The 27,086-nt window shown below is 41.9% G+C and overlaps 1 protein-coding gene across 1 annotated transcript; it reads left to right on the top strand.

The window, feature by feature from the left end:
- Nucleotides 1–12: 12 nt before the first annotated feature.
- Nucleotides 13–26,623, top strand: noc2l (NOC2-like nucleolar associated transcriptional repressor). Its single transcript, XM_054780184.1, has 18 exons — nucleotides 13–165; nucleotides 491–625; nucleotides 699–882; nucleotides 957–1,179; nucleotides 3,019–3,109; nucleotides 3,215–3,293; nucleotides 3,713–3,823; nucleotides 3,953–4,066; nucleotides 8,574–8,762; nucleotides 10,080–10,219; nucleotides 10,355–10,466; nucleotides 12,773–12,886; nucleotides 14,923–15,024; nucleotides 15,289–15,432; nucleotides 19,360–19,473; nucleotides 19,620–19,758; nucleotides 21,765–21,863; nucleotides 26,359–26,623. Exons 1-18 carry the CDS (start codon nucleotides 146–148, stop codon nucleotides 26,487–26,489), a joined length of 2,241 nt encoding a protein of 746 aa, XP_054636159.1. The 5' UTR covers nucleotides 13–145; the 3' UTR covers nucleotides 26,490–26,623.
- Nucleotides 26,624–27,086: the final 463 nt, after the last annotated feature.

The raw sequence follows: 27,086 nt of genomic DNA on the forward strand, positions 1-27,086 counted from the left end.
TATTAAACTTATTCTGCGATAACATTTACTAGTTTGATACAAACTTTGAGCAACAATTCAGGCCGGTTCCGTAGTTGAAACGCAAAACCAATCGCACTGATGCATTGTGGGTACTTGAGGCCAGGCGTCACATGTTGAATGCAGCATGGCAGCGAAGCAGAAAAGGTGCGTCCGTATTTAATTTCAACTTCACAGTACACATATTTATCAGGGTATGCGCCCTAATCGTTTGACGCAGTATTACGCTTTCTCGGTGTCAGACTGCTGTTATAAAGTATGTTAACGTTACCGGTGTGAGAGCTGGCGCCTTCCATGTAGCTGCTAGCTTAAATCCTTGCTATCTGTTGTTGCTAACAACAGACCAGGCTTCTTAGCTGCTTTGCACACAAACTGCTCCGGGTCAACTCTTGTTTAAGAGTTAACAACAGCGATCAACTTAAGTGGTTTGTCTATTGTTGTTCTCATAACCCAATTAACTACTTGGCTGTAGAAAACTAGAAGACCTCAGTGTGGATGAGTTCCTGCGGTCAGGCTTGGACTCTGAGGAGGATGAAGGGGAGACTGAAGACGAAACTCCCAAACAAAATGGACCCATGAAAAGGAACAATAAGAAAGAGCTCAATAAGTAACCATTATACATGCCGATTTCAATGTATGGACCTATACATCACGAATGTAAACGTGCGTTATATCTTTAGGTGTGAAGGAAAGCATGGCAAAGCGTCCCAGCACAAGGAGCAGCTGTCCAGATTAAAGAACAAAGATCCAGAGTTCTACAAGTTCCTGCAAGAAAACGACCAGAATCTTCTGAATTTTGACGACACTGATAGTTCTGAGGATGAAGATGAGGAAAAGTACCACAGACTACCATCCATGCTGGAGGTGGGAAACGGACCAGTGTGTGTGTTTGTTGTATGAGTTACAGCACAAATAACAAAACTATCCTTTGCATGTAGGAGGCCAGTGATGAAGAGAATGAGGGGGATCAGATAAGTTTTAAGAAAACAGATGAGGCTATTAAAGTTACAGAAAAAATGATTGAAGCGTGGAAAGCTTCTCTAAAGAAGGAACCATCACCTCGTCTCTTCAGAGACATCACCCAGGCCTTCAAGGCTGCTGTTGCCACAACTAAGGGTGAAGGAGTTAGCCAGTGTAGATACAAGGTGGCTGACAGTTCAGGTAGGACACATAATTTCATGTAGTAATATTAAGATATAATTGTATTTCACTGGGGCATTGTTTGCCATGTTTGTGCAGACTTATTTTATTTGGATCATGTTCAAATTCTGTGTGACATTCAAGTCAGTCAAGAGTTTCATTTGAGCAACAACCTGTTGAGCAATGGCAGTCTTGTGTCCATATGAACCCTTGAATACCGGTAGTTCTTTAATAGTGACAACTGACAACCAGGGCTCGGTTGTTCAAAACTCGGTTATTTTAACTACTGGTTAACCCCTAACCACCATATAAATTCTTAACCTGCCGTTAGCCAACCGACCGTTAAATATGCGTTGTTCAAAAGATGGTTAGTCTTGTCGTTAGTTCACAGCACCTTCAGTTAACCATGTGGTTGACATCACTGGTCAGCGCCAATATTCGCACAATTCCTCATTTTGTTGACTTCCGGTTTAGCGAAAAAAAATGATAGCGAACCGATTTAACTAATTAAAAAAAGAAATTAAACAATATTTTTAGTTGAATATATTATTAATTAAAGTAAGCAATAATTTAACCGTTTCCAGCTTTACAGCAAAATGAACATTGGGCCTTATGCCGGATACCGGAAGTACTTAACCAGCCTTCAAAGAGCCCAGACGCAAATTACTTTTACGAATTAAAGCAAGCAAGCAAGCAATTTATGAACGACAGAATTAAATAATAATGTTTTTGGTTAAAAAATATTTTGCTCAACACAAACTGTTATAGTTTGGAAAAATACTGAAAGTTGGCTCGCCTTCAAAGTAAGAGTCTTAGGGTTCAACCTAATATTGGTGCCAAGATGATAATACATGTGTATGTGTCTAATATATATATATATATATATATATATATATATATATATATATATATATATATACACACACATGTATAAACGACACATGAGCAATATTTATCAAATGTATGTTTTTTGTTATTCTTACAGAAGTGTACAGAACACAGCTTTCAATACATTGCAAGGGCAAGACTATGTACATCAGACACACTATACTTACAATTCCTATGGAATGCTTTAAAAATAATGTAACTATCCTCTCAAAATGCAAGTTCATAAAAATACGATCTTGTGACTCCGATAAAGCCTTAAATAGCTCTATGTACAATTATTCCATGAAAATAGTTGTTCTTACACACGACTAAGATAGAATTTGCAAGCTTAACACGGTTTAATAAAATAGTTTCCTTTTAAAATCTAGGCAGTTAAAAGCATGTTTTTCTGTCTTGCAAATATAAATTTATGTGCTGAAAAGCTGCAATGTACAGTAAAGTGTGAAGTGATGCATAACCCAGACATCACCAAGGCACTTAAGAAGACATGACAGTATGGCATCATGAAGGCAGCATCAGCTGCCAACTCCATCTTGAGAGTTAACCACGTGTTAAAAAGTTTGCGGTGGTCCTTAGGTGTGTTGACTTTAACTTCAAGTTAACAGCCGGTTAAAGTTAACAGAGTTTTGGACAACAAGGTAACAGTGCCGTTAAAGTTCACGGCTGGTTAAGTCTACTTAACCAGTGGTTAAATAAATAAGTTTTGAACAACCGGGCCCAGAAGTTCTGCTACACTTTTTAAGGCAACTGGATTTTGACAATGTAAACCAAACAGGACAACCAAGAGAGCATACGCTCCATGATATAACCTACATTTAAACCAGAATTTGTCACAAACTTCACTGCAAAAATGTATTTTATCTAAAATATTTTTCCAATAGTGCTTGATACTGTCATTTATCGGTTTTAGTTCGGTAAAGTAGTGATTTCACCAACAACAGTAACGGACATTTTTCTCCCCTATGTCTGCAGTGTTTAATTCCTTAGTCCTCTTCTGCATCCGAGACATCTACAGTGCCTTGCAGCAGATGCTCAGTTTGAAGACTGAGAAAGACCAGAAGAAGTATGCTAAGTATCTCATAACAGCACAAACTCCTCCTCTGTCGAGTTTAGTGTAACTGTGGAAATAAATACGAATGCCTGTCATTTCTTCTGACGCTGTTATTAGGCTGGTGCTCCCATCATCTAGTAAGAAATGGCAGAAGAATCAAATCGACGTCAAGATGTATCTCAGCGGCGTAGTTCAGGTTTGTGTGTATTGATATTAGGCAGTCACTGTACACAATAGTGTGTTGGGAGACATCAAATTATGCAATTTCACTTACTTGGTCCAAAAATTATTTATTTATTCATGCAAATAATATATCTTTGTCCATTTGTTTATGCCAGCCATTTATAGTGAGAGGCAGAACAATTAAATCCCCTTCCACTAGATGGCAGGAGGTACATAATTAACCTGTGCATCCACCTGTTTCCTTAATACAACAGATTACGCTACTTTTTCCGATATTTTTTTGTGTGCTGTGAGATATTTCATGTTTTTTAATATAAAATATGTGCTATAAAAGGTAATCGTAGTTGTATGCTGTAGCAGCTGGTTAATTCTGAGGAGTTGTGTATCTTGATATCTTTGTATTCTGTTGTTCTGGACTCTCTCCATCTGCAGTTGTTATCCTGTCTAACAGAGGCTACAGTAATCAGCGCTGTTCTGCGGCACGCCAACCAGCTTGTACCGTACTATCTTTGTCTTCCTAAACAGTGTCGGCACCTGGTTAAGGTAGGATTGACTTTACTCATCCTTAAAGGGAAATAAACTGTTAAATGTGTTGCAGCACTGCAATGATTGTCATTGTCATTTTTTTCAAATGTCTCTTATCTGTTCACCCACATCACATTTGTTGTGCAGCAATTGATGAAGCAATGGAGCACTGGGGAGGAGACATGTCGTGTTCTTGCCTTTCTGGCCCTTAACAAAATCTGCAGACACAAGCAGGACATATATCTCGTCCCCATTTTGAAGGTGAGTTCAATGCAGTGTGACACAAAGGTACTAGTGTTTCCCATACATTCATATATTTGTGGCGGTGTGCCACTAATTAATGTTGACTGCTACAGATTGATTTGGCACGACTGATTAAGAATTCTGCATGTTTATGTGGCGACTCTAATTTTGAAACCTTTTACTTTGAAAATGTCACTTCCCTACACCCTTGCCACAGTTAGAATGCAGCCCTGTAGGAAATACTGGTTACTAGGGGTGTCACGAGACACTCAGTTCACGAGACAAAGCGATACGCAATATTGAGTCTACGAGAACGACACAAGATTTTAACATTATTTTTAAGAAAAGTACAATGAAAACATTTGAATCAGTAATGGTTATTTTTCCCCAAATTATTACAGAAACAATATTATTGTCACCATTATTTTGAGACCAGATTATCCACTAATATGATAATATGCAGGGTTAGTCAAAAAGAATGAACCAATGTCATTGTCTTCAGTTCTCAAGCATTGTCATGGAACGAGTCCTTTTGAAAGAAAGGAGTTTTCTAAGTTTTTAATGGCTGCCACAGGGGCGCTGTAGTCACGTTGTTCCTCTGGCAACATTGGTCGGAATGAGGCCCAAGACCTTGCTTTTCGTGCTTAGCCTGCGAGTTTCCCCAACCTCACAGTATGTGTTTTTTTTTCTCTCTCTCTCTCCTTGTGAGGATATAAAAAAGACCTTGTTTACGTGCCACCGCTACCCACTAACCTCTGTGACCTTAAACATTGAATAACAGCAGTGATCAACTACGTGGATCATGACATGCTGATATGTATCTGGAAGGAATTCTCTTATCGCTTTGATGTTGCCTGTGCTGCAGGTGGTGGCCACATTGCCACAGGAAATAAAATTTGATTGTGAGTAGAATACTTGTGACTTGGCTGGAGTTTTCTATTGCTTTTCCTGAATAACATGTTGTGTAAAGAAATCGGTGTGATAGATGGATGGATGGATTGAATCAATATCGTCTGTCCCAGCAATTGTGTTTTTCGGTTAATGTCGATTTACGTTACAATTTTGCCTAGGTGTGCGTGCATTCTCTGGTTAGTGTACCATATGGTGCCCATCCTATCGTGTTATTAATACACTGCGTGAGTCTCTGTATTCTCATTATATTTTTTTAATTATCATTTGTTCTTAGCATTATCTGAGCTAGCTAACAAAATGGCAACCGGAACCAGAAGTCAGCTATGTCTACGTCATCAGCGGGTGACTCTCAAAAATGTTAACACAGACATGTTTTTTAGTTTTATAATTCAAATTTTACATGCATGAAACAATTCTAAATGCATATAAATGACGAATGAAAGCGATAAATGAACATTTAAGGTTAGTTTTACCTTCATTAAATGACAGATTTCATTCACTGTTCCCAAAGACATGATGTGGCAGCGAGCTCAACCACCACCACCTTCCTGTTTTCCCATGACCTGTGTCTTGAATTCAATAGTGTTTCTCACCTTCTTTATCAAATTCTGTCACTTGCAACTTTCTCTGGCTCCATTTTGGGTTATTGAAGTGGGAGACACTATTGAATTCAAGAAATAAATTACTTTATTCGTCTCCAAGAAAAGCTCACGATATTCAAATAATAATGTTCATTCAATTGATTTGTTCAAATAACTCATGGCAAAACAGGAAGGAGGTGGTGGTTGATCACGCTGCCACATCGTGTCTTTGGGAACAGTCAGGTCAAGAATCACGACTTCAATGAAGGTAAAAGTAACCTTAAATGTTAACTTTAATTTATGTTTACCCTTTCATTTATTATTTATATGCATTTCAAATTGATTTCTGCACCTAAAGCTATAATTGTAAGACGCTAAAAATGTGTCTTGTGTTAACATTTTTGGCTTTTTGGAACGCATTAATTGGATTTACATTATTTGTTATGGGAAAAATGTATTCAGTTAGCGTCCGTTTCGGTTAAAGTCAGGATGTCTTCTGGAACAAATTAATTATGCAGGGTTAGGGGTGAGCGCATGCGTGAAAGGTGTTGTACAGAAAGATCTTTTTAATTTTGAATTAAATAAAATATTTCTTCCAAAAAGTGCAGAACAGTACGTGTAACACGTCTGGTTAAACAGTAGCCTATCAGAAAACCGAGCTCATGCTGTCCTCCCCAGCACGCAGCAGTGCAGCTCTTCCGAAACCCGCCCACGACAGCGGGCCTACCGATACCGCTCCACGCTGCCAAGATCTACCGGCAGACCCGAGCGAAAGCCGCTAGATTGCTCGCCATCAACCGGAGCTGCATCACAGCTGCAAGTTGTGCAAGCTGCATCACATGCACCTCTCCACGCGTTCTTCATGATGCCTAGTGATGTGCGTATCGATATCTGATACCATAGCAGGCTCTAAAATCGATTCTCAAGGGAAAAATATACTTTGATACTCCAGTCATTTCAGGTAATGTATATCATAAACATGAACAGAGTAAAAAGTAACTAAATTATTGAGACCTTGTCTAAATGTTATGCAGTTGTTTAAAATAAATTAATACATTTCTCTCTTTTAATTTTTCAAATTTACCTGACACATTAGTTGTAAATATGCAAAGTATCGATATCGCGTCAGTATCACTGATACCAGCCTCAATTTTACTTAGTATCGAATTGGAAAAGAACTCAGTGGTATTGAACATCACTCATGAGGGCGCGCGCACAAAGCACGAAATGACTGCTCCAAAGCACAAAAAGATGTAACGAGACCAAAACGCAACCACAAATTAGCTGCATCACTGTATAAAGCTGTAGGGTAAAAAAGTAGCAGCTTATACACCGAAAAATACGGTACCATAGTTTGAAGAAACGCAGCGGTGTGGCAGGTGATGTGGGAACCGAGTCTGAATTGAGTTATCACGGAAGACGTCAAGTCTCAAATGCCAGAGAGAAGGTTCCGGAGCACTGCAGGTATTTTGTAGGTGTTATACATTGAGTCCATTTTGTGTTGAGCTATTAAAAAAAAACATTGCTTAATAAAAACTTGCAAAAAGCAAACATATTATCCAGTCATTTTTAGGCCTGTCACATATAACAAATTTTGCACGTTGATAATTGTCTTATAAATTGTCGGTAATCGATATTCTAGACATTTTTTAGACAGTTCTTTCATTAATTATATTGCATAATAATGGGAGTACCTCATATCAAAAGCAATAAACTTTAATTTCTGAAGAGTGTTTAACATTTTAATTGGAATGTCAAGAGGTTTTAAATCAAATAAATTGAACATAATAAATTAAACAAACCAAAAAAAAGACAAAAAAACCCCAATGAAAATAAAATGGATGCAAAAATTGCACTTAAAAATAAAACTCACAATCATCCTCAAACAATAAAATAAAAATTAAAAAAAGACTGTCTCTGTTAAGAAAAAAATAAAATGGAGTATCAAGTCTCTGTAAACAAAGTTGCAATTGAATAAATAATGAGCACTGGATATTATTAACAGGAAGGCTTAACATATAGCGAATGACACTGAGTGTGCACCATTTAGCACAATTTTGTTTATATTTACTTTGCCGACAAAACGCCTCAGTAAGCGTTGACTGCCGGGACGAAGGCTCCGCTGCTCGCGGCACCTCCATCAGTAGGTCGTGAAATGACACATTTATGGAGGCTGGCACAATTATTGAGTTTTTTTTTTCTTTTTCTTTTTTAATCATTCGATTAATTGCTTTATCAATTATCGTGGCAGGCCTACTCATGTTTAGGTCTATTAAAAACTGGGTCAGTGGTTATGTTTTCAGTGAAGAAGTTTGTTGCGTTGACTTTTTCTTGCCACCACTTTCAGACAAATTCAGCATACTGGCTTGGAAAACTTGTTTATGGCTTTCTAAGTACGGGGTTTAATATTATTAGAGCCTTGTAGACATGAAAGAACACCCCAGTAGTTGCTTTTACGCTTCTATTATTATTTGTTTACATCACATTGCACAGGCTTCCCACACCCGGACTGTGGCATTTGGAAGGCAAGCATCTTTTTCCCTCCTAACTACGTTACCTTGCATTGCTCCTCATGAGGCAACACTGCTGTGTGTGTGTGTGTGTGTGTGTGCGCTAGCAGCCCCGCCTTTCCTCATAGAGACTGTATGATTGACAAGAGGGCTCATTTTGTTCAAGCCGTGTTTTTTGGAAGCAAACATGCCCAGGGGCTGAAAACAAGCACAAAATGAACCACCATTGTGCCTGTTTAGAGGAGAGAGAAGCGGAAAACAGACCTGGATGCTCTTGGCACTATATCGAGGTGGGCAAAATCGAGTTGATTTTTATTGTGTGATTAATTTATTCATTATCGTATTTATTATTTTTTTACAAGAATTCTTGTCACATTTTAATCTTACGAGGTCTCGTGATACCCCTACTGGATACTATGGGACAATATGGCAAAATGGTATTTAGTAAATGGAAATAAATTCCAAGCCTGTGTTAGTTACACTATTAAATATAACCTATGCTTTGTTAATGTCTCTCTCCAGCAAATGTACATTTCCTATGTGCAAAACTGCAAGTTCACGTCTCCCAATATGCTGCCAATGATCAACTTCATGCAGCGCACTCTAACAGAGATGTACTCCTTGGACACGCAGGCCACTTACCAGCATGCCTTCATTTATATCCGACAGCTGGCCATCCATCTCAGGAATGCCATGACCATGAAGAAAAAGGTTGGTTTCTGATGGTGGGCATGGGCTAAGGGCGACAGACTGTCAAGGTGTTTTTGGCGTGCTTATCGCAGTACTCAGTGATACTCTATCTCCTAATGTCTCACTTGACTATTTGGTAATAAAAAAAAAACAATAAATCAACTATGACAACAGTTTTCCCATCTACATGCAAATCCATACATATATGCGGGTCCGGGTCACAATGGCAGCAGTCTCAGTAGGGAAGTCCAGACTTCCCGGTCTCCGGCCACCTCTTCCAATTCCACCGGGAGGAAACCAAAGCATTCCCAGGCCAGCTGTGAGACAGAAACCCTCCAGTATGTCCGAGGTCTGCCCAAGGCGTCCTCCCGGCTGGGCATGCCCTTGAGGCACCCGGACTAGATGGTCGAGCCACCTCAACTGGCTCCTCTCAATGTGAAGAAGCAGCAGCTATACTCTGAGGTCCTCCTGTATGACAGAGCTCCTCACCATGTCTTTTAGGGTGAGTCCAGCCACCCTATGGAGGAAGCTCATTTAAGCCGCTTGTATCCGCAACGTCGTTTTTGTGGTCATGACCTGAAGTTCATGACCATAGGTGAGGGTAGTAACATGGATCTGACCCGTAAATCGAGAGCTTTGCCTTCTGGCTCAGCTCTCTCTCCTCACAACGGTCCACTACAGTGACTGCATTACTGCACATGATGCACAGATCTACTTGTCGATCTCACGCTCCAGCCTTCCATCATTCGTGAACAAGACAAGATACTCCCCCACTTGGGGCAGGACCTCACTCCCAACCCGTAGGGTGCAATACACCCTTTTTTGACTGAGAACCATGACCTCAGATTTGGAGTTGCTGAGTCTCATTCTAGAAGCTTCACACTCCGCTGCAAACCGCCGCAGTAAACGTTGAAGGTCACAGCCTGTGGTCATCAGGACCATGTCATCTGTGAGAAGCAGAGACGAGATCCTAAGGCCTCCAAACTGGATACCCTCGACGCCTTGGCTGCACGTACAAATTCTGTCCATAAAAATTATCAACAGGATCGGTGACAGAGGGCAGCCTTGGCAGAGGCCAACATTCATAGGGAACAGGCTGTTGTTCTTTCAGCACTGTTTTTTTTCTTTTTTTTTTTTTTTTTGGTCTTTGTCTAAACAATATACAGTATATCACATGTATGCTTCAAAGTTAACTTTCTGTCCACGATGGAAAGTCTAAAATTCACTAAACCTTACTGTATGAAATTACACTGGCACTGTTTTGTTTCACTTTGTGCTCATAAACAATTTACATAGCATATCTAACTACCACTAGTATACTTTATCTGTTTTCCATAGGAAACGTACCAGTCGGTGTATAACTGGCAGTACATCCACTGTCTGTATTTGTGGTGTCGGGTTCTTAGCACCCTGCACCCAAGTGACATTCTCCAGCCTCTCATCTATCCACTGTGCCAAGTCATCATTGGTACCATCAAGTAAGTGCCTTCACATAATCGTAGTGTTTCATTTTCACTCTTTTCCCAAAGAGAGTAGCAAAAATGTTACGTATAGCTGCTCTACCTTGTACTAACAGCAGGTGGAGACATAATCACCGTTTTCTCCCTCACCAGGCTGGTGCCCACATCAAGGTACTATCCTCTGAGGATGCACTGTTGTAGAGCCCTCACGCTGCTGTCTAGCAGTACCAACACATTTGTCCCAGTTCTCCCTTTTCTCTTAGAGGTAAGACTCCATTATGCCGCACTGTGGTGTCATCTCAGCAGTAATCATCCTTTGTGTTTCCCCGTCAAACAAAGTTACTTGGCCAAAATGCGTGTATGTGCACAGAGCTTCAAAACAACCAACTAAGCTTATTAGCTTTTCTTAGCTTTTCTTGTTTGACGCTTTATTTTGACATTGATTATTTATTGTTGTGTTTTTGCCAATGAAATCCCAGCACTTCCCGTGTTTGACATTTCAAGATAAAAGCATGAAAAAACAAGCGCCTTTTATTGATGTGCATTTATCGATCTTTTATACAAATTTGAACTAAGGCCCACTAAAGGCTTCCAAGGTATCTTTATCGTAACCTGAAACAGTTTAAAGGTTGACATGCCAGAATGTTCTGCCGATGGTTTAATGTGGAAAAACCCAAGTGGTGTGTGAATATAGTGTGTTCTCAATGGGCCGTGTGTGTGTGATGCTTGCGTGTGTATGTGAGCTTCGTTGCCATACAGACTGCATGCCCCCAATGGACAACTTCTAGTGCTTTTTGTGTGCAAATGTGTGAGAGAAGAGGCTTCTTTGTTACCAGCAAAGACCAGTTTCCCCCTATGGGAGTGGTCTATTTGAGTGCATATGTGCATGTAGCGATAAAGGCACGTTTGTGGTTGACACTCTGGTCCCAACACGCTGTGCAAACCACATCCTGTCTGCCTGTGCCCTACTCCACACACCTTCTATGCGCACGCGCACAGACACAGAAGCGCTTTTCCCTTACCCCTCCCACGTCCAACACAATGTTTGTTTGTGATGCACAGTTTCTGTATTTTTCTCATAAATTGTTCCCCTTGTTAGCTGAGGTAAGCAGTGAACTGCCACTGTTTTAATTAGAGCAGCAGCAGCCCACCTCCTCCTGCATGTCTGTCTGCGCTCTTGCCTCTCCATTGGGGGTGAATGTGTTGGAGCTTCCTGCTTCAGCATCGTGTGTGCATGTGCATGCATCAGAGTTGGCCCATGCTGTCCCACTTCCCCCTGGTTCCCCCCGCAGACCGCCACCACATCCTATGTTTATAGAGACAGCAGCGGCCAGCGACGCCGCTCTGCTTTGCACACACACTGAGCGCATTAACGACCACACAGGCGCATGGAACCACACAATGATAAGCGGTTGTCAGAAATAGCTTGATACACGTGTACAGCAGAATTTCACTTCTGAATTTCACACCCTGCAACCGTTAGCAGAAAACGTGGACAAGTAGTCGACATGTTGGGTGGCGGGTGTCACATGTGCTTGTTTAGCAGCCAAGTGTAATGCTTGATTACGGTACGAAATGCCCACGCCAGTCAATCAACAATTTGGACTTTAGGTGTCGGCTACACGTAGTGCAGTGCTTCTCAAATAGTGGGGCGGTCCCCCTTGGGGTACAAGGTAGAGCAGCTATATATAACATTTTTTGCTACTCTCTTTGGGAAAAGACAGAAAATGAAACACTACGATACAGACTGTACAATACAGATAAATAGATATTGTCAGTTTCTCAATATTATTTCAAATCGGGGGGGTCGTAAAAAATGTTTCCTTCTCCTGAGGGGGCATGACAGAAAATAACTGAGAACCACTTGCATAGTGTGTGTGTGTCCTTAGGCCAAATTGAATTTTGACTTTTAAAGCGAGAGTGGTATCCTGTTTGTTCATTAAATACAGTCATGTATTATGTATAAAGCTTACCTAATGTTCATATTGGGAAAGCAGGGCAAAAGGTTACACTGGTGACTAAATCCAAAGCTTTCTACAACTATGTGACACACTATGTTCTTTACGTTTCGGTTGCTGGAACACGTTTATTGAGACGCTACTTTAGGTTGTAATTACCCTAAACCTTGCATAACCAAACAATTTCCTCATCCCTATGATAATATGACGTCGTCATTGTCGGCCTTCGCAGCTGCCATCATTTAATCTTGCTGACCGCTAAAGCTCAGACTCAAACTACAGTATTGCCAAGTAAGCGGCCACAGCCACAGTAAACAGTGCTTCTAAGCACTGACCTTCCAACAATGACAAGAGTATGAAGCGAGATTTTGGCCTTTTCATATGTTGCCAAAACAAATACAAAATAATCAGATTAACTCCATATTCATTCCCTCCCTTAATTATTGCAAAGGTGTTGTCTCTGAGGAATGAGAAGGCAAATATCAATGTAGTTTTTGATCTCATTGTGGAATGAAATGTATTTGAACAGCAAAGTCAATTATAAGGCACTTCAGTGGTGTTCTTGTATTCTGTTGGTTTCCTATCACGCTTCAACTTATCTTTTCCTTCACAGATCTTTCAGCAAGTGGACTTCAACAAGAAACCAGGACGGATGAGCAAGAAGCCCATCAACTTCGCCGTCATCTTGAAGCTAAACAAAATCAACCTAATTGAGAAAGCATACAAGGTATTACTGTGGGACACACCCTGTGATGATCAAAAAGAAACTATATGTGCAACTTTTTGTTAGCACTCTTACAAAGCCTAAAAGAGAAACTCTACTCCTATTCCTACTGCTCTGTTTAAAGTCAAAGGTTGAAAGTCCTTCAGCCTTGTTGATGTTATTCCTCCTGCTACTCAATCATATAATCATGGATTGTTACATTGTTGTAATTTGAAGGGTGTATATCAGGCATGAACAACTTCTGTGATGATAGGGACCAGTCAAATGTCACTGTCCCAGACGGGCCAGTCGACACACTGCATACAACAAAAATGACGGCAAACTCATTTAGTCAACTAAATGATGGTTTAATAAGAATTCATTTTTAACAGTTTTCTTTTAAGTTCTTCTAAGAACAGCACAAAACGGGCAATAACATTTCCGTGCATTCTGTGCAAGTTCACTGACAAGAACAAGTACTACTACTACAGAGTTCACTGCATAACACTATGGCGGCTACCTGTACCAAAGGTTTCAAAATGGTAAACTCTTTGGAACACTCTTCTGTCTTTGGAACAAGAATAGCCTCTTCCATTTGCAAACAGTGTTCCTATGCAAGTAAGGGAAGTATGGAAAAGTAAGGAATTTGATTTTGTAAATTTTCAGGTCTGGAAAAGTATGGAAAATGGAAAAATATTAATATTTCTCAGACTGTTACCATTGTTCTGTTTTCTAAAACATAAGTGAAAAGTATTATATTTTTTAAAGTAAGGGTGGATCTGTTTTTCTAAGGCATCTGCTAGGCCAGCTAAGATGCTTGTATGAGCGCACACACTGTGGGCGACACATCCCTGAAAACATTTGGGAAGATTGACGAGTTGAATGGCCAGCTCTCTACTCTTATCCTCCTCCAACCCTTTGTATGAGCTACATTACCTAACTACTTTCCTGGAAAGTACATACCTATTCAGAATAATGAAAAAAAAAAGATTAATTCCATCATTTATTTATTGATACTAGGGCTGTAACAATTATTTTTAACATTATTAGTTGGTTTATATGAAGCTGTAACTGAAACAAATAGGGTAATCCATTTTCAATCTTGGCTGAAACATGTTTTTCAACTTTTCTCTTCACACTGACATGTAGGAACACCGATGCGTCATATAAGAACTACTGGCGGTGTTTTCTGGAGAGTCAACTAGTGAGCAACCACGACACTTGCCGACTATTTATGAGCTTGTTAACTTCTTCTGATGTGAGCGAACAATTAAAGCAATGTGATGTGAGTGTTATTGGAGTTGGAACTCTGTTACCACACAACAGTCACTTTTATTGCAAATGTTATTACTAAATCAGAGGAGAAGGCGTTCGCGAAGGTGGGCTGTTCGCTTCAGGTGCCTTCTGAACGAGATGTGTAAGTGAGCTGTACCTTGACACAGGTACATAATCCAGTCGTCAAACAGCATTACCAGTTACAAGCTCTCCCCTGTTGGTGGAGTAAATACAATAATTCAGTTTTATTTTTCTGAAATTTTTAAAGGGAGGTATGGGCCCTCGAGTTGCCAGTTGTCCACGTCTGGTTTAGATGAACTTGACACAGTTGGGCATGAGCCATTGATCTGATGATTTAGCACCTTGGTTAATGTTGTTTCCACGTTACACACCTGACAATGTGCGCTTTAGTCTGTGTGTTTGTGTTTGTGTGCTGTGTGCATAAGTAGACTGAGCCTCTAAAACTGTCCCTAAGTCACCACACTCAGTACTGTAGCCAAGAGGATTGCAGCACGGCCCTTTGGGATTATTCCCTTCACGGTTCTCTCTGCTGTCGCCTGCTACACACACACACACACACAAACACACTTTTTTTGTAAAGTGCACTAATCTGTCCTTCTGAATGTTTACTTATTACTCATGCCATTTGCAAGTCATGCATTGTCATGGGTGGTTTTAAAATATACTCCTGTCATTGTACATACAGACTAGTCGAATTATTTTTCTTATTTTGTACTTGCAAAATAAATGCCGTATGTAATGTTCCATCTCACTGTGCCTTTTAGGACAGCTTGATCGACCAGCTCTATGACTTGATGCTGGAATATTTCTACACTCAGTCCACCTCCATCGGTTTCCCAGAACTTGCCCTGCCCACTATCCTTCAGGTAACACAAATGTTGTCCATGTTGGAAAATATTGCTTATGTTGAGAAATTGCAGGGTTTTTTTCCCTAAAACATTAATGGTTACTAATTTGGTCACCATCCAAGCTAATAGAGATGCACTGGTGCTGCCTGTGATTTCAAATCTTTCTGAATTGCTTGCACAAAGGTTCCTCAGCTGTGTTCAGTTGATGGTGTGCATGGATGATCTTTCAGCATTTCCTTTCTTTCTCACCCTACCCCAACACCACCCATCTTCCTCCACCAGCTGAAAGTGTTCCTGAAAGAATGCAAAGTGGCCAATTACTGTAAGCCTGTGCGACAACTCCTGGAAAAGCTACAGGAGAACAGCAACTACATCACAGGGCGGCGACAGAATGCTACCTTTGGAGTGGCCGATAATGCCTCTGTGGTGAGTGGAGTAGGAAGCATGCTAAAAATATCACCTATTTTACTACAAATTATATTTGCAATTACAGATGCTCCGATCAGGGTTTTATGCTGCCGATTCCAATACCGATCATATACAGTCAAACCTGTCTTAGCGGCCACCTTTTATAGAACGGCCACCTGCCTATAGCAGCCACTGAAAAATCCCCCGCAGCAAATTTGCATGTTATAGACCCTGTGTATAGCAGTCACCTGTCCAACGCGGCCAGCGGCCACCCATTTTGTCTCCCTTGGTCAATATCTGACTGCATATAGCAGCCAAATTACCAACTCAAGTAGAAGCTTCATGCACGAAAAAGTTTCGTTTTTCAATCAATGAAGCTGTCGTGTGTAGACTGTAATTACTGAGTCCTAGCTCAGTCACAATCATTCACAAGATCCACACAAACTGTCAGTTGTTCCACATAAAAAAGCCGTCTTCTTTTGAGCTTGCTATTTCCTGGTCAAACATGTAACTTTAAGAGCATTTGCACCAAAACATTACCGCAAATTAGGCTGGGAACAGGACGTGCTCCCAGCGATGCTACAATAAAAAAAAAAACATACGCCAGCATGCATGCCGCAGCGGGAGCAAAACTGAGTTTGGTTGTACTTAATTGAAGTATTTTAGAATGTACTCACGTTATTTTTCATCAATCTCATCCACAAATCCATCAAAGTCCTCATCTTCTGTATTCGACACAAAAAAGCCGTCTTCTTTTCCGTTCGCTACTAGTCCGTTAACTTGTCAGTGTTATTCAGCTCTGAAGCAAAGAAGGAAACTTCTCCTGTTGCTTCTGCCAACTTTATTTATTGAACGCGGCCACCAGACAGCAGCTCAGAACACACACACATCTCTCAGCATCGTCTCTCCTTCCTGCTTGCCCACAAGGCAAAGGTTAAACAAGCCCCACTACATAGCTGTCCAGCCAATGCCTGTAAGAAATGACACCGTTTATTTCCTGGTGTGCACTGGTCAATACTGTAATGCCGCTTGTTGTGGGGAAGGAGAGACTCACGTCGCCGATGCACTTAAATCGCTTTATTAACAGCGGAGAACACACCCAGGACTTTACATCCACGCCAACATAAACACACTTCACAACTCTCTCGAAACTCACAGCTAGCACTGAGCCTCGCTCTCCTGCTCGGGACGCCCACCGTCACTTCCCGATGAACTAAAGCTGTAATAACACTACTGTATAAAAAGTAAAATATAAAAAACAAGCGTAAGACATTACTAGCACAGCTTTGTTCTGTGGGTCGTGGATATATTCTATCAGTTATTATTAAGCCTCTAGCTTCCTTTTAGTAAGTAAAAACCTTGGCTATGATTGCACTACATTGTCATGTAGACCTACAAAGTACACTTGGAAGAATAAGAGGTGAATAAATGTATTGAAACTGATGAGGGGTAGGATTAAATAAGCTTTGCTTCTTCCTACTCCTTTTTGGACATGCAAAATTGTGAATTGTACTATGTGATGTGCTACTGTTTGACTCATGCATGTTCAGGAATAAAACCATGAACCATGATAATAACAAGCCTAGTAGTGTTGTACAACTTTTATCCGCAGTCCGCAGTGCCCTCTACTGGTCAATATTATTATTATCCCCCCCCCCCCCCCCCCCCCCCCTCTTTTTTTTCTTCTTTTTTTTTTCCTCTACTGGTCAACATTCAAACTGGACGCCAACCTGTCTATAGAGGCCACCTGTCTATAGCGGCCACTTTTGCGGACTCCCTCTAGTGGCCGCTATAGACAAGTTTGACTGTACATGTAGATTAAGTGTAAATTTTTTAATTTACTGGCTACATGATTTGAAAAAGGAACCATAAAATCACCTTCATTTAGACAAAAGCATATTTCACTTACTTTTTCAAGAGAACACACGGTCATGGAAAATATGATTAGACCACCCTTGTTTGTTCAGTTCATTGGATCTATTTTGATGCCCAATACAGCTAAAGGTACATTTGTTTGGACAAATATAATAATAAATATAGCTCATAAGAGATATCTAGCAATTACCACGTGTTTTTTTTTTTTTTTTTTTTTTTTTACAATAACCAAAATCACTTAAGTTCTTACATGAATACATATAGCATTGCACTCCCAAAACATGTAACTCCTATGAGCTATTTTTGTTAGTTATTTGTCCAACCAAAGGTACCTTTTAGTTGTATCAGGCAAGAGTGGAAATTATTTCCATGATTGTACATCACTCGTGAAACTTAGAGGATGAGACGCCTTCTTTCAGGGGACTTTGGATGTAAGATTGAGTACATTGGTGGGATGTTGAGTACATCTGTCAGGACTTTGAGTAGCACATAGGTGGCTTTGAAGTCAGAGAGCAGTCGGCGAATCCGGTGTCTTCCACCGCTGACGAAGGGTGGTCATCTTGTTCAAAGAATTGAATTATTTTTTGGGTTATTTACTTTAGACTTCTGACTGTCACGCACATATGGGCGAGCGTCCAGCGTTTTAGCTACAGCTGCTGTTTGATGATCACATCGTGAGCCTCGAAAACTCACCATACTCCGTCAGGTGTTTGTTCTTCAAATGCCGGATTAAACTAAAGCTTTTCAACGTGCTACCCCAGTGAGATATTTTTCGTGGCATGTTTTGTAGGGTGCAAAATATATATCACTCTCACAAACGACAGGTAAGTCCCACATGGCAAACATGATTGTTTTGGGTGTGGCGCACCTGCGCAGTGTGTAGGGAAGGAAAGTGAGCGGGAGACGCTCACTACAGACTGCATTTTGTAATAGTATGAGCCAGAGGTGATCAGCATTGAAAGGCATTTATCGGCATATGCAGATCATGTGCTTTTCCACGGAAATCGGCCGATTTTGATCGGTGGCCGATCAATTGGAGCATCCCTAATTGCAATAGTGTCAAAATATTAAATGTGAGCAGGTAAATACTAGGCACATTGAGGACTAGTCAAGGGATCTCTTTCTTAATGTTCTGCACTCATGTGTTGTATTGAGCTGAATAATTCTGTCTGGTGGTGTTTACATAAGAGGTCTACATGCATGTACCAACTTCCCATAGCTTGTCGTTTTGTCTTCTTTAAACAACAAACTAGTCGAGGTGGACTCAATAGTGCCACTGCTGGTTGCAGTGTAGTAGTGCATTACCATTTTGCATTAAAGTAGACATGAGTCATCAACAATCAAGCCCACATACGACCAGTTTTTTCTTAGTGTACGTCAACAGATGAGAAAATAAGATGTGCAAACAACAGTTTGGTAAACAACATAACAGCTTGGCTCCTGCAGCAGCATCAATGTCGCCGCGGCCACTCTCAACTCAGTGAATGTTGACGCCATGGCATCCACTCCCTGGTAACAGAGCAGTGATGTCCCCGCAGGCAAAGGAAAGGTGCCATCATCTCACTCCTGCTGTGCCAAAGGCCACAGCCCCCCTCTGGCCATCGGCCCCCCTACTGTCATGTCACCCAACCCGAAAGGCAGCATAATTAATGATTGTGTTGACTCCTTCCGCCAATGCTTTTGTTTGTCTCTCTGTTCTCATATACAGCACCTCACGAAAGTACACCCCTCACATTTCTGCAAATATTTTATTATCTTTTCAAAATTGAAAAAAATTGCAGAAATGTCATGGGCGAGCTCACTTTTGTGAGGCACTGTATGCCATTATTCATTTTGTTTGCCAGCAATAAGGTTAACAACAGAATTTTATATTTTGTTTAATTTTTACGCTCTTGGCAGTGCATATTAAACATAGAAGCCACCCCAAAAGGCACTACACATGTACAAAAACAAGTTGGAAAAAAATATATCCTTTTGCACAAGACCATGTGCTTCAATTAAGTATTAGTCTAGGAGGTGCAAACTTCTACAACATATTGTGATTTTTGTGTTCAATTTGCCGTCCATCAGGTGGCCTGGGAGAAAGAGATGCAGAATGAGGGGACTCCTCTAAGCAAGTACTACACCCAGTGGAAGAAGCTGAGAGAGAAGGAGATTCAGTTGGAGATCTCTGGCAAAGAAAGGGTAAATATTGGACTATTTAAGGCTTTTTAAGTTAGGACAGCATTGGCATCAGTTTGATTCATCATATAGCAATAAAGGTTTCATTGTGATCATTCATATTATGAAAGCAGGCTTGTGTATTGACCCTGTTTTCTGTTTTGGTCCAGATGGAAGATCTGAACCTCCCAGAGATCAAGCGTAAGAAGATTCAGGAGAAGAAAGCAGAGGACAAGAAAGAGTTTAAGGGTTTGTTTGAGTCTGACTCAGAGGATGATGATGACGACGACACAGGCCTCAAAATCAAAGGTAAGAGGGTTGGTCATATAGAAAATAGTGGTCCCTCAATATTTGAATTGCCCAAAAGTCATAGTTACATTTTCAAGAAAAATATCCCTCAAAGGCCGCACTAAAACTTTTAGGTCAAGACTTTGCATGATACCTTAGCTTTCCTTACTAGAGCTCAGCATCACAGGATTAACTCTGTTTTGCTTGCTCATTGGCTTTTTTTGTGGTACTTTTTCTGAAAGGACCTCCAAGTAGCTGCTATACTTGTCGTGACTTATGATAATGCCATTAATGACATTGCCAGAATTTGTATTCCTAGTCTATTACTAACTACTAGTGGTGAACTTTACACTTGTTTGGCAATTTAGTATACAAATGAGATGGTTGAGTCATTAAAGAAAAAATGGTTTTAAAATATTAATATTCTAGTGGTTACATTATTTTAATGTTAAAATGTTACCCTCAAAATCTGTACATGGAGATAAATAGCATCCTGGTGCAGATTTCGTTCAACCAGTGAAGCTATCAGAGGTGATGTATTAGCCTTGTTGGCCTCTGGGGGGCGGTGTTTTGCTGCTGCTTGATCCACAGAGAAGAAGTTTTACAGATGATGTCAGCTCAAGTCTGGTTACTGTCCTGGAGTCTCTATTGTGGACATAGTCCTTTCTAAAAAAAAAAAAAAAAAATAGTCCCATGTAAAGTCAATCAACCTGTAAATACTTCACTTTAAAACTGACTACAGCGGCCATCTTTAGATATATTTCTTTGATGTCAACAGAAATGTGTAATTAGCTTCTTGTGCCATTTTGTGCTTTGTCCTTTTTGGGTGGGGAGGGGTCGTCCACAGGTCACAGGCAGCTACAGCCTCGTTTTTACAGCTTTACACTAGGAAACGTTCCAGGAATGGTGGGGGAAAAATCCCTCCACAAGGTCACAGAGGAAAAGACGAGAAGGCGGCAGGATTTTTTTCCCCTCATTAATGCATCTGGACTTCATTGTTGGTAGAGTCCCCGCGAATGCACGTGCAGCTGCGTCTCACTCGCCTGTCAGCCTCCCCCCTCCTTTTGGTGGGTCTTTCCTCCACCCAGTACAAACGCAAACTGACCTCCGTCGACAGGAAGTACGGGCTTGGGGTCCCTGCGGGAGTTCCTAATTCAAACCAGAGCTGTGGAACAGCCAGAGGTGGCGGCTTCCTCTCTTGCTTTCATTGGAGCTCACACACGCACACACACAGTTGGAGATGACGGCACACTAACACAAACCTTGTTGTCCAGTCTTGAGGCTTCAGCAGCTTCTTTGTTGATGCACGCAACACTAGAACAAGGGGGCAGCTGCTAGTAATAATGTTGTGTGGTGCTGTGTGTGTGCACGTGCGTGCGCGTGTGTACACAGGGTGGAGGGGGTGGGGTCAATAAGTCCTTGGTCATTTGAGGGCAACCTTCAAGGTCGTGCTGGAATCTGCTGGAAGGGAGAGCACACATTGTTGAATTTGGGTAGCGAAGGAAGTGTGATATTTTTATCCGTGTTGTTTATATGTCTGTACTTGGGGTGTGCAGTGTAGCAGACAAGAGGAAACCACTCTATAGTGTGTCTGTGTGTGTCTCGTCTACGCCCCCAGTCTCTCATCACACCTCAACTTCAAAGCCTGTGGACCCCCGTTGTCCCTTTGGCTAGTCCACACACACAGAGCCTCCATCAAACCTGCCTGCAATCTCCATTTTGCTATATTTAGGCCGAGAGCCGAAGACGTCTGAAATTGCCAGTAGTAAACTGTCACGGGTGTTTGTGCGGTGGCGGCGTCTGTAATCGACTTTGGGTTCCATCTCAGGGGAAGGGCGAGGAGGGGGGCGAGGTGGGGGGGTGTAACACACACACTTTTGAGCTGCCTATGATGATACGTGGCCCATATAGAGGTGTCTCCAAAGAACGTCAGACGTGTAGCAACGCAAACTTGGGAAAGTCAACACTTGAAAAAAGAAGCTGGGTTTCATTTCGCTTGTAATATTTCCTCTTTCTTTCCATTTCAGATGAAAAGGGCAGCCAAGGTTCAGATGATGATGATGATGATGATGATGATGGTGGTGATGATCTTGAAGACCTGTCTGACATGAGTGATGGAGACTCAGGTTGGTGCAAAAACATGAGCATTCACTAATGTGTTACTCTAGTTTGGATGTATAAATGTTGAATTTCAAGTTTATAAATTTCATTTATACTTTAAATACATTTAAGTAAAAGTTCGATAACACATGAATTATTGAACACATGAACTATTAAAATGAAAAAACGAGTTCCTTTTATCCACAAATCTACTAAAAGTACTGTATCCTTAAAATGTGTGCACACTGGTTGTAAAACAAATTTCCTTTTTCAGGTGATCAAATCTACAGATGTTTTTTTAATTATGTCATCTGCTGTACAAAATGATATTATTTAATTTCCTATGTCTGGCTTGATTATTTCCTGTGTGTTAAGCTTAACATACACTCCTGAACAAAATTTGAAGATCAGTTGAAAAATTGCAAGAATGCACATTTTGCACTGTTGGATCTTAAGGAGGTTCTAAGTAAAGCTTCAAAATGCAAAAATAAGAAATGGGAGTGAGACCATGTTTTTTTGAGTAAGCCATTTATTTCAAACAACCGTACAATCCATCTATTTTCTATACTGCTTATCCTCGCTAGTGTCACAAGTATGCAGGAGACTATCCCAGCTGTCTTGGGGCAAAAGACACAATTGCACGGCAATTGCAAACAACCATTAAACTGAAATAGGCTTTTCATCTTCTGATCAAAGGTTTAAGACCACAGCCTTTAAAAGACAAAATCGTGGCAAAAATGTAGATTCAATGTCATTTTCTGGCAAAGGCAAAAAATTTCTCTCTTTGATCGCGGTTGGATTGTTGAGCTGCATAAGCACGGCCTCTCGCAGTGCACCATTGCTGCCAAGGTTGGACGCAGTAAGAAAGTCATTTCATACTTCTTAAAAGATCCAGAGGGTTGGAACAAAAATGCCAAATATTAAATCCCAAAAAATGTCAGCGGCCCTGAGTCGGAGGATCCGATTGGCTGTCGGCCAAGACACGGGATGATCCTCGGCCCAAATGAAGGATGTTACTGGTGCGGATGGAGTCCAAAAACCATCAGACGGCATCCGCGAAAGAAGGGTTTTAAGAAGAATAAACATCTTCAAAGGCCTTGTCTCTTTCAACGCCACAAAATTACCCGTTTGGAATTTGCACAAGAACACCAAACATTCAACACTGAAAGGTGGAAGAAAGTTTTATTCTCTGTTGAGAGAAAATGTAACCTTGACGGTCCTGATGGCTTCAAACGTTACTGGCATGACAAGGAGATCCCACCTGAGATGTTTTCCACACGGCACAGTGGAGGGGGGTCCATCATGATCTGGGGTGCTTTTTCTTTCAATGGAACAATGGAGCTTCAGGTTGTGCAAGGGCATCAAGCGGCAGATGGCTACAGTATGTGGAGATGTTGCAGTGGGCGTCCCTCACGACTGAAGGCCCTTGTCTGTGTGGTAATGACTGGGTTTTTCAACAGGACAACGCTGCAGTTCACAATGCCCGACTGACAAAGGATTTCCAGAGGAATATCACTCTTTTGGACAATCCTCTGTGTTCCCCTGATGGAAATCCAATTGAGAACATTTGGGGGTGGATGGCAAGGGAAGTTTACAAAAATGGACATCAGTTTCAGACATTAGATGCCCTTTGTGAAGCCTTCTTTACTACTGGAGAAACATTCCCACTAGCCTCCAGGTTCTCTCTTCTGTGTGTTGTAAAGATATACAAACCGCTATAAAAAGGCAGGTAAGAATGCATGTAATGGGATGCAACTCCGTCCATCCACCCATTTCATTCCACTTATCCGGGTCCGAGCCACGGGGGCAGCAGTCTCAGTAGGGAAGCCCAGACTTCCAGGTCCCCGGCCACCTCTTCCAGTTCCCCCGGGAGGACACCAAGGTGTTCCCAGGCCTGCTGTGAGACATAATCCCTCCAGCGTGACCTAGGTCTGCACCGGGGCCTTCTCCCGGCTGGGCATGCCCAGAACACCTCAGGAGGTGTCCGGGAGGCATCCGGTAGATGCCCAAGCCACCTCAACTGGCTCCTCTTGTTGTAAAGGAGCAGTGACTTTACTGAGCCCCTCCCGGGTCACAGAGCTCCTCACCCTATCTCTTAAGGTGAGTCCAGTCACCCTAACTAATTTCAGACGCTTGTATCCAGGATCTTGTTCTTTTAGTCATGTCCCAAAGTTCATGACCATAGGTGAGGGTGGGAACATAGATTGACCGGTAAATTGAAAGCTTTGCCTTCCGGCTCAGTGCTCTCTTCACCACGACGGTCCAGTACAGCAACCGCATTACTGAAGACGCTGCGCCGATCAGTCTGTCGACCTCACTCTCCAACCTTCCCTCAATCATGAACAAGAAATACTTGAACTCCTCCACCTGGGGCAGGACCTCACTCGCAACCCAGAGGGTGCAATCTACCTCTTTCCGATTTGAGAACCATGGCTTCTGATGCTTCTGATGAGGTGCTGAGTTTCATCCCAGAAGCTTCACACTCGGCTGCAAATAGCAGAGACGAGATCCTAATGCTTCGGAACTGGACTCCCTCAACGCCTTGGCTGTGCCTCGAAATTCTGTCCATGAAAATTATGAACAGAAACGTGACCAAGCTCAGGCTTGGCGGAGGCCAATGTTTACCGGAAACAGGCTCGACTGACTGCTGGCAATGCGAACCAGGCTCTTGCTCCAGTTGTACAAGGACCAAATGGCACGTAGTAGTGCACCACCAATCCCGTACTCCCGGTGCACCCCCCACAGGACACCACAGGGACATGGTTGAATGACATTTCCAATTCCACATGTAGACCGGTTGGGCAAACTCCCATGTACCCTCCAGTACCCTTGCAAGGGTGTAGAGCTCGTCCAATGTTCTGCGACCGGGCTAAAAACCATATTGCACCTTCTTTAACCGAGGTTTGATTAACCCTTCTCCCCAGCACTCTGAAATAGACTTTCCCAGGGAGGCTGAGTAGTGCGATCCCCCTATAGTTGGAACACACCCTCTGGTGTGTTCCAGAGACCACCCCGGTCTGCCAATCCAGAAGTACTGTTTGCGACTTCCATGCAATGTTGAAGAGACCTGTCAGCCAAGACAGTCCCTCAACATCCAGAGCCTTGAGGAATTCAGGGCGAAACTGGTCCACCCCCGAAGCTTTGCCACTGGGGAGCGTTTTGACTACCCCAAATACCTCAGCCATGGTGATGGAACAGTCTGCGTTCTTGTCCTTCGACTCTGCTTCCTCTATGGAAGGTATGTCAGTGGGATTGAGAAGGGCCTCAAAGTATTCCTTCCATCGACCGACTATATCCTCAGTCGAGGTCAGCAAGCTTCCGTCTCCACTGTAAACAGTGTGGACCGGGCACTGCTTCCCCTTTTTGAGGCGTCGGACGGTTTGCCAGAACCTCTTCGAGGCCGACCGAAAGTCGTGCTCTATGACCTCACCGAACTCCTCCCACACACAAGTCTTTGTCTCGACCACCGCTGAAGCTGTGTTCCACTTGGCCTGCCTGTATCTGTCAGCCTCTTCAGGAACCACACAACCCTGGGATGTATCTATTCTGCCTATAAAGCCTTTTGGGGAAAAAAATCCAAAAAGCTCCAACAATGCACCATTTACATAACGTGACTTGCATATTAACCAAGTTACAGCAACATTGTTATTATTGTTACACCAAAGAACTACTTTACTGGCACCTCACTCACAACACCTTAGGCCACTACGGAAAGGTAACATTACATAACTGAGCTGCCGCGACTGCGGCTGTCTTTTTGAGTTTGAAAAAGTTAATGCTAGATGTAGGCGTTCATTCTATGTTACTATGTGAAATCAGTGCACCCAGGAAGGAAGTTTCATCAATGTACTACATACAGCATGTTTATAAAACCATAAAACCTTGTTGGAGGTTTTTGGAGGTGTTTTAATAGCGCCTTTGTAGGTGGAATAGGTGTGTCCCTTTACATGCATTAATTAGCTGCCTCTTTTTAGCTGTTTCTATATATTTACAATGCACAGAAAAGAGGTGTTCGTGTCTCACAAGGATTGTGGATGATGGATGGAATTCCAAAAAAGTGCAGTTTTACTTTAAGATCCAACTGTGCAAAATGTAAATTCTTGCAACTTTTCAGCGAGTCTTAAAATTTTAATCCGCATTATGTGTTACATCCATTTTTGGGACACCCTGTTTAAAAAGTTAAGCAAAAATGATTCATCCCCTGTCCAAATGTTGCAATAAAGTGCATGTCTATTTGTTGGATGGGTATCTTTAAGCTGGAAATGACACAAAGACGTGTCAAGAAAGTATTTTATTTTTTTACATTTTCATAACATTTTTCATAATGTTATCTTAGTACTTTCATATCCAATGTTCAAAATGTGTAGTGGATTACAATATTCTACATTATGCTAGAAGTTACCAGTGTCCTTTTTAGAATGCTGCAGAATCCGAGCAGTACTGTGCTTCTGGTCAGTATGGATGCACCTTCACATTTACATATCAAAAATGCTAACAGCAACCTATAACTATGTTTTCTAGATGAGGAGGAGGACATAGGAGACGGGAAGGCCTCCAAGGCTCCTCAGCCGGTGTCATTCTCTGCTCTGGTCAAACTTGCAGAAGGGGACGAGGATTTGGTAGAGGACTTGGAGCTGTCTGACGACGACTAAGACTCTTAATTCATTGATTTTATTTCAACCTAAAATGCAATAGGCACATTTTGTATGGACTCATCTGTACAGTACAATTGTAATTCAAGTCTATATTCTGTCATTTTAGAAAGCATCAAAGACCATAAACAATCCTTTGTCTGTTGTTGCCGTTTTTCCATCCAAGATGCTAATTCATACACCTGTAGGGCCCCTCAGGCTTTATGAGGATGGCCAGTGTGGAAAGGAGGGGGTGGTATGAGCTTCACTGAAGCGGGCCGAGCCAGGCTGGGCCTGGCCAAGAGGAGAGGAGGCGGGTGTTGAGGCCCTAGGCAGCAGAGGCGTGCCAGCCTGGCAGGGTGGCGTTTGATGCTGTGCCAAGACGCTCGTCCCAGGTGGTAGAGCAGCAACACAGACTGCTGTGTTTCTATGCCAAATTCTCACTGTTCCCCCCCCCCCAACAAACACACACACGCACACACACACACACACACAGACCGCTGTCTTTTCTGTCTGCACGCTCACTACACAGCTCACATGCCAGTATAAATTCTTCATTCTGGAATCAAACAAACTAGTAAATAGTGTATCTTAATCTGCCACCATGTCAATAATCGG

Source organism: Dunckerocampus dactyliophorus, chromosome 1, assembly GCF_027744805.1.
Source record: "Dunckerocampus dactyliophorus isolate RoL2022-P2 chromosome 1, RoL_Ddac_1.1, whole genome shotgun sequence".
NCBI lineage: Eukaryota > Metazoa > Chordata > Actinopteri > Syngnathiformes > Syngnathidae > Dunckerocampus > Dunckerocampus dactyliophorus.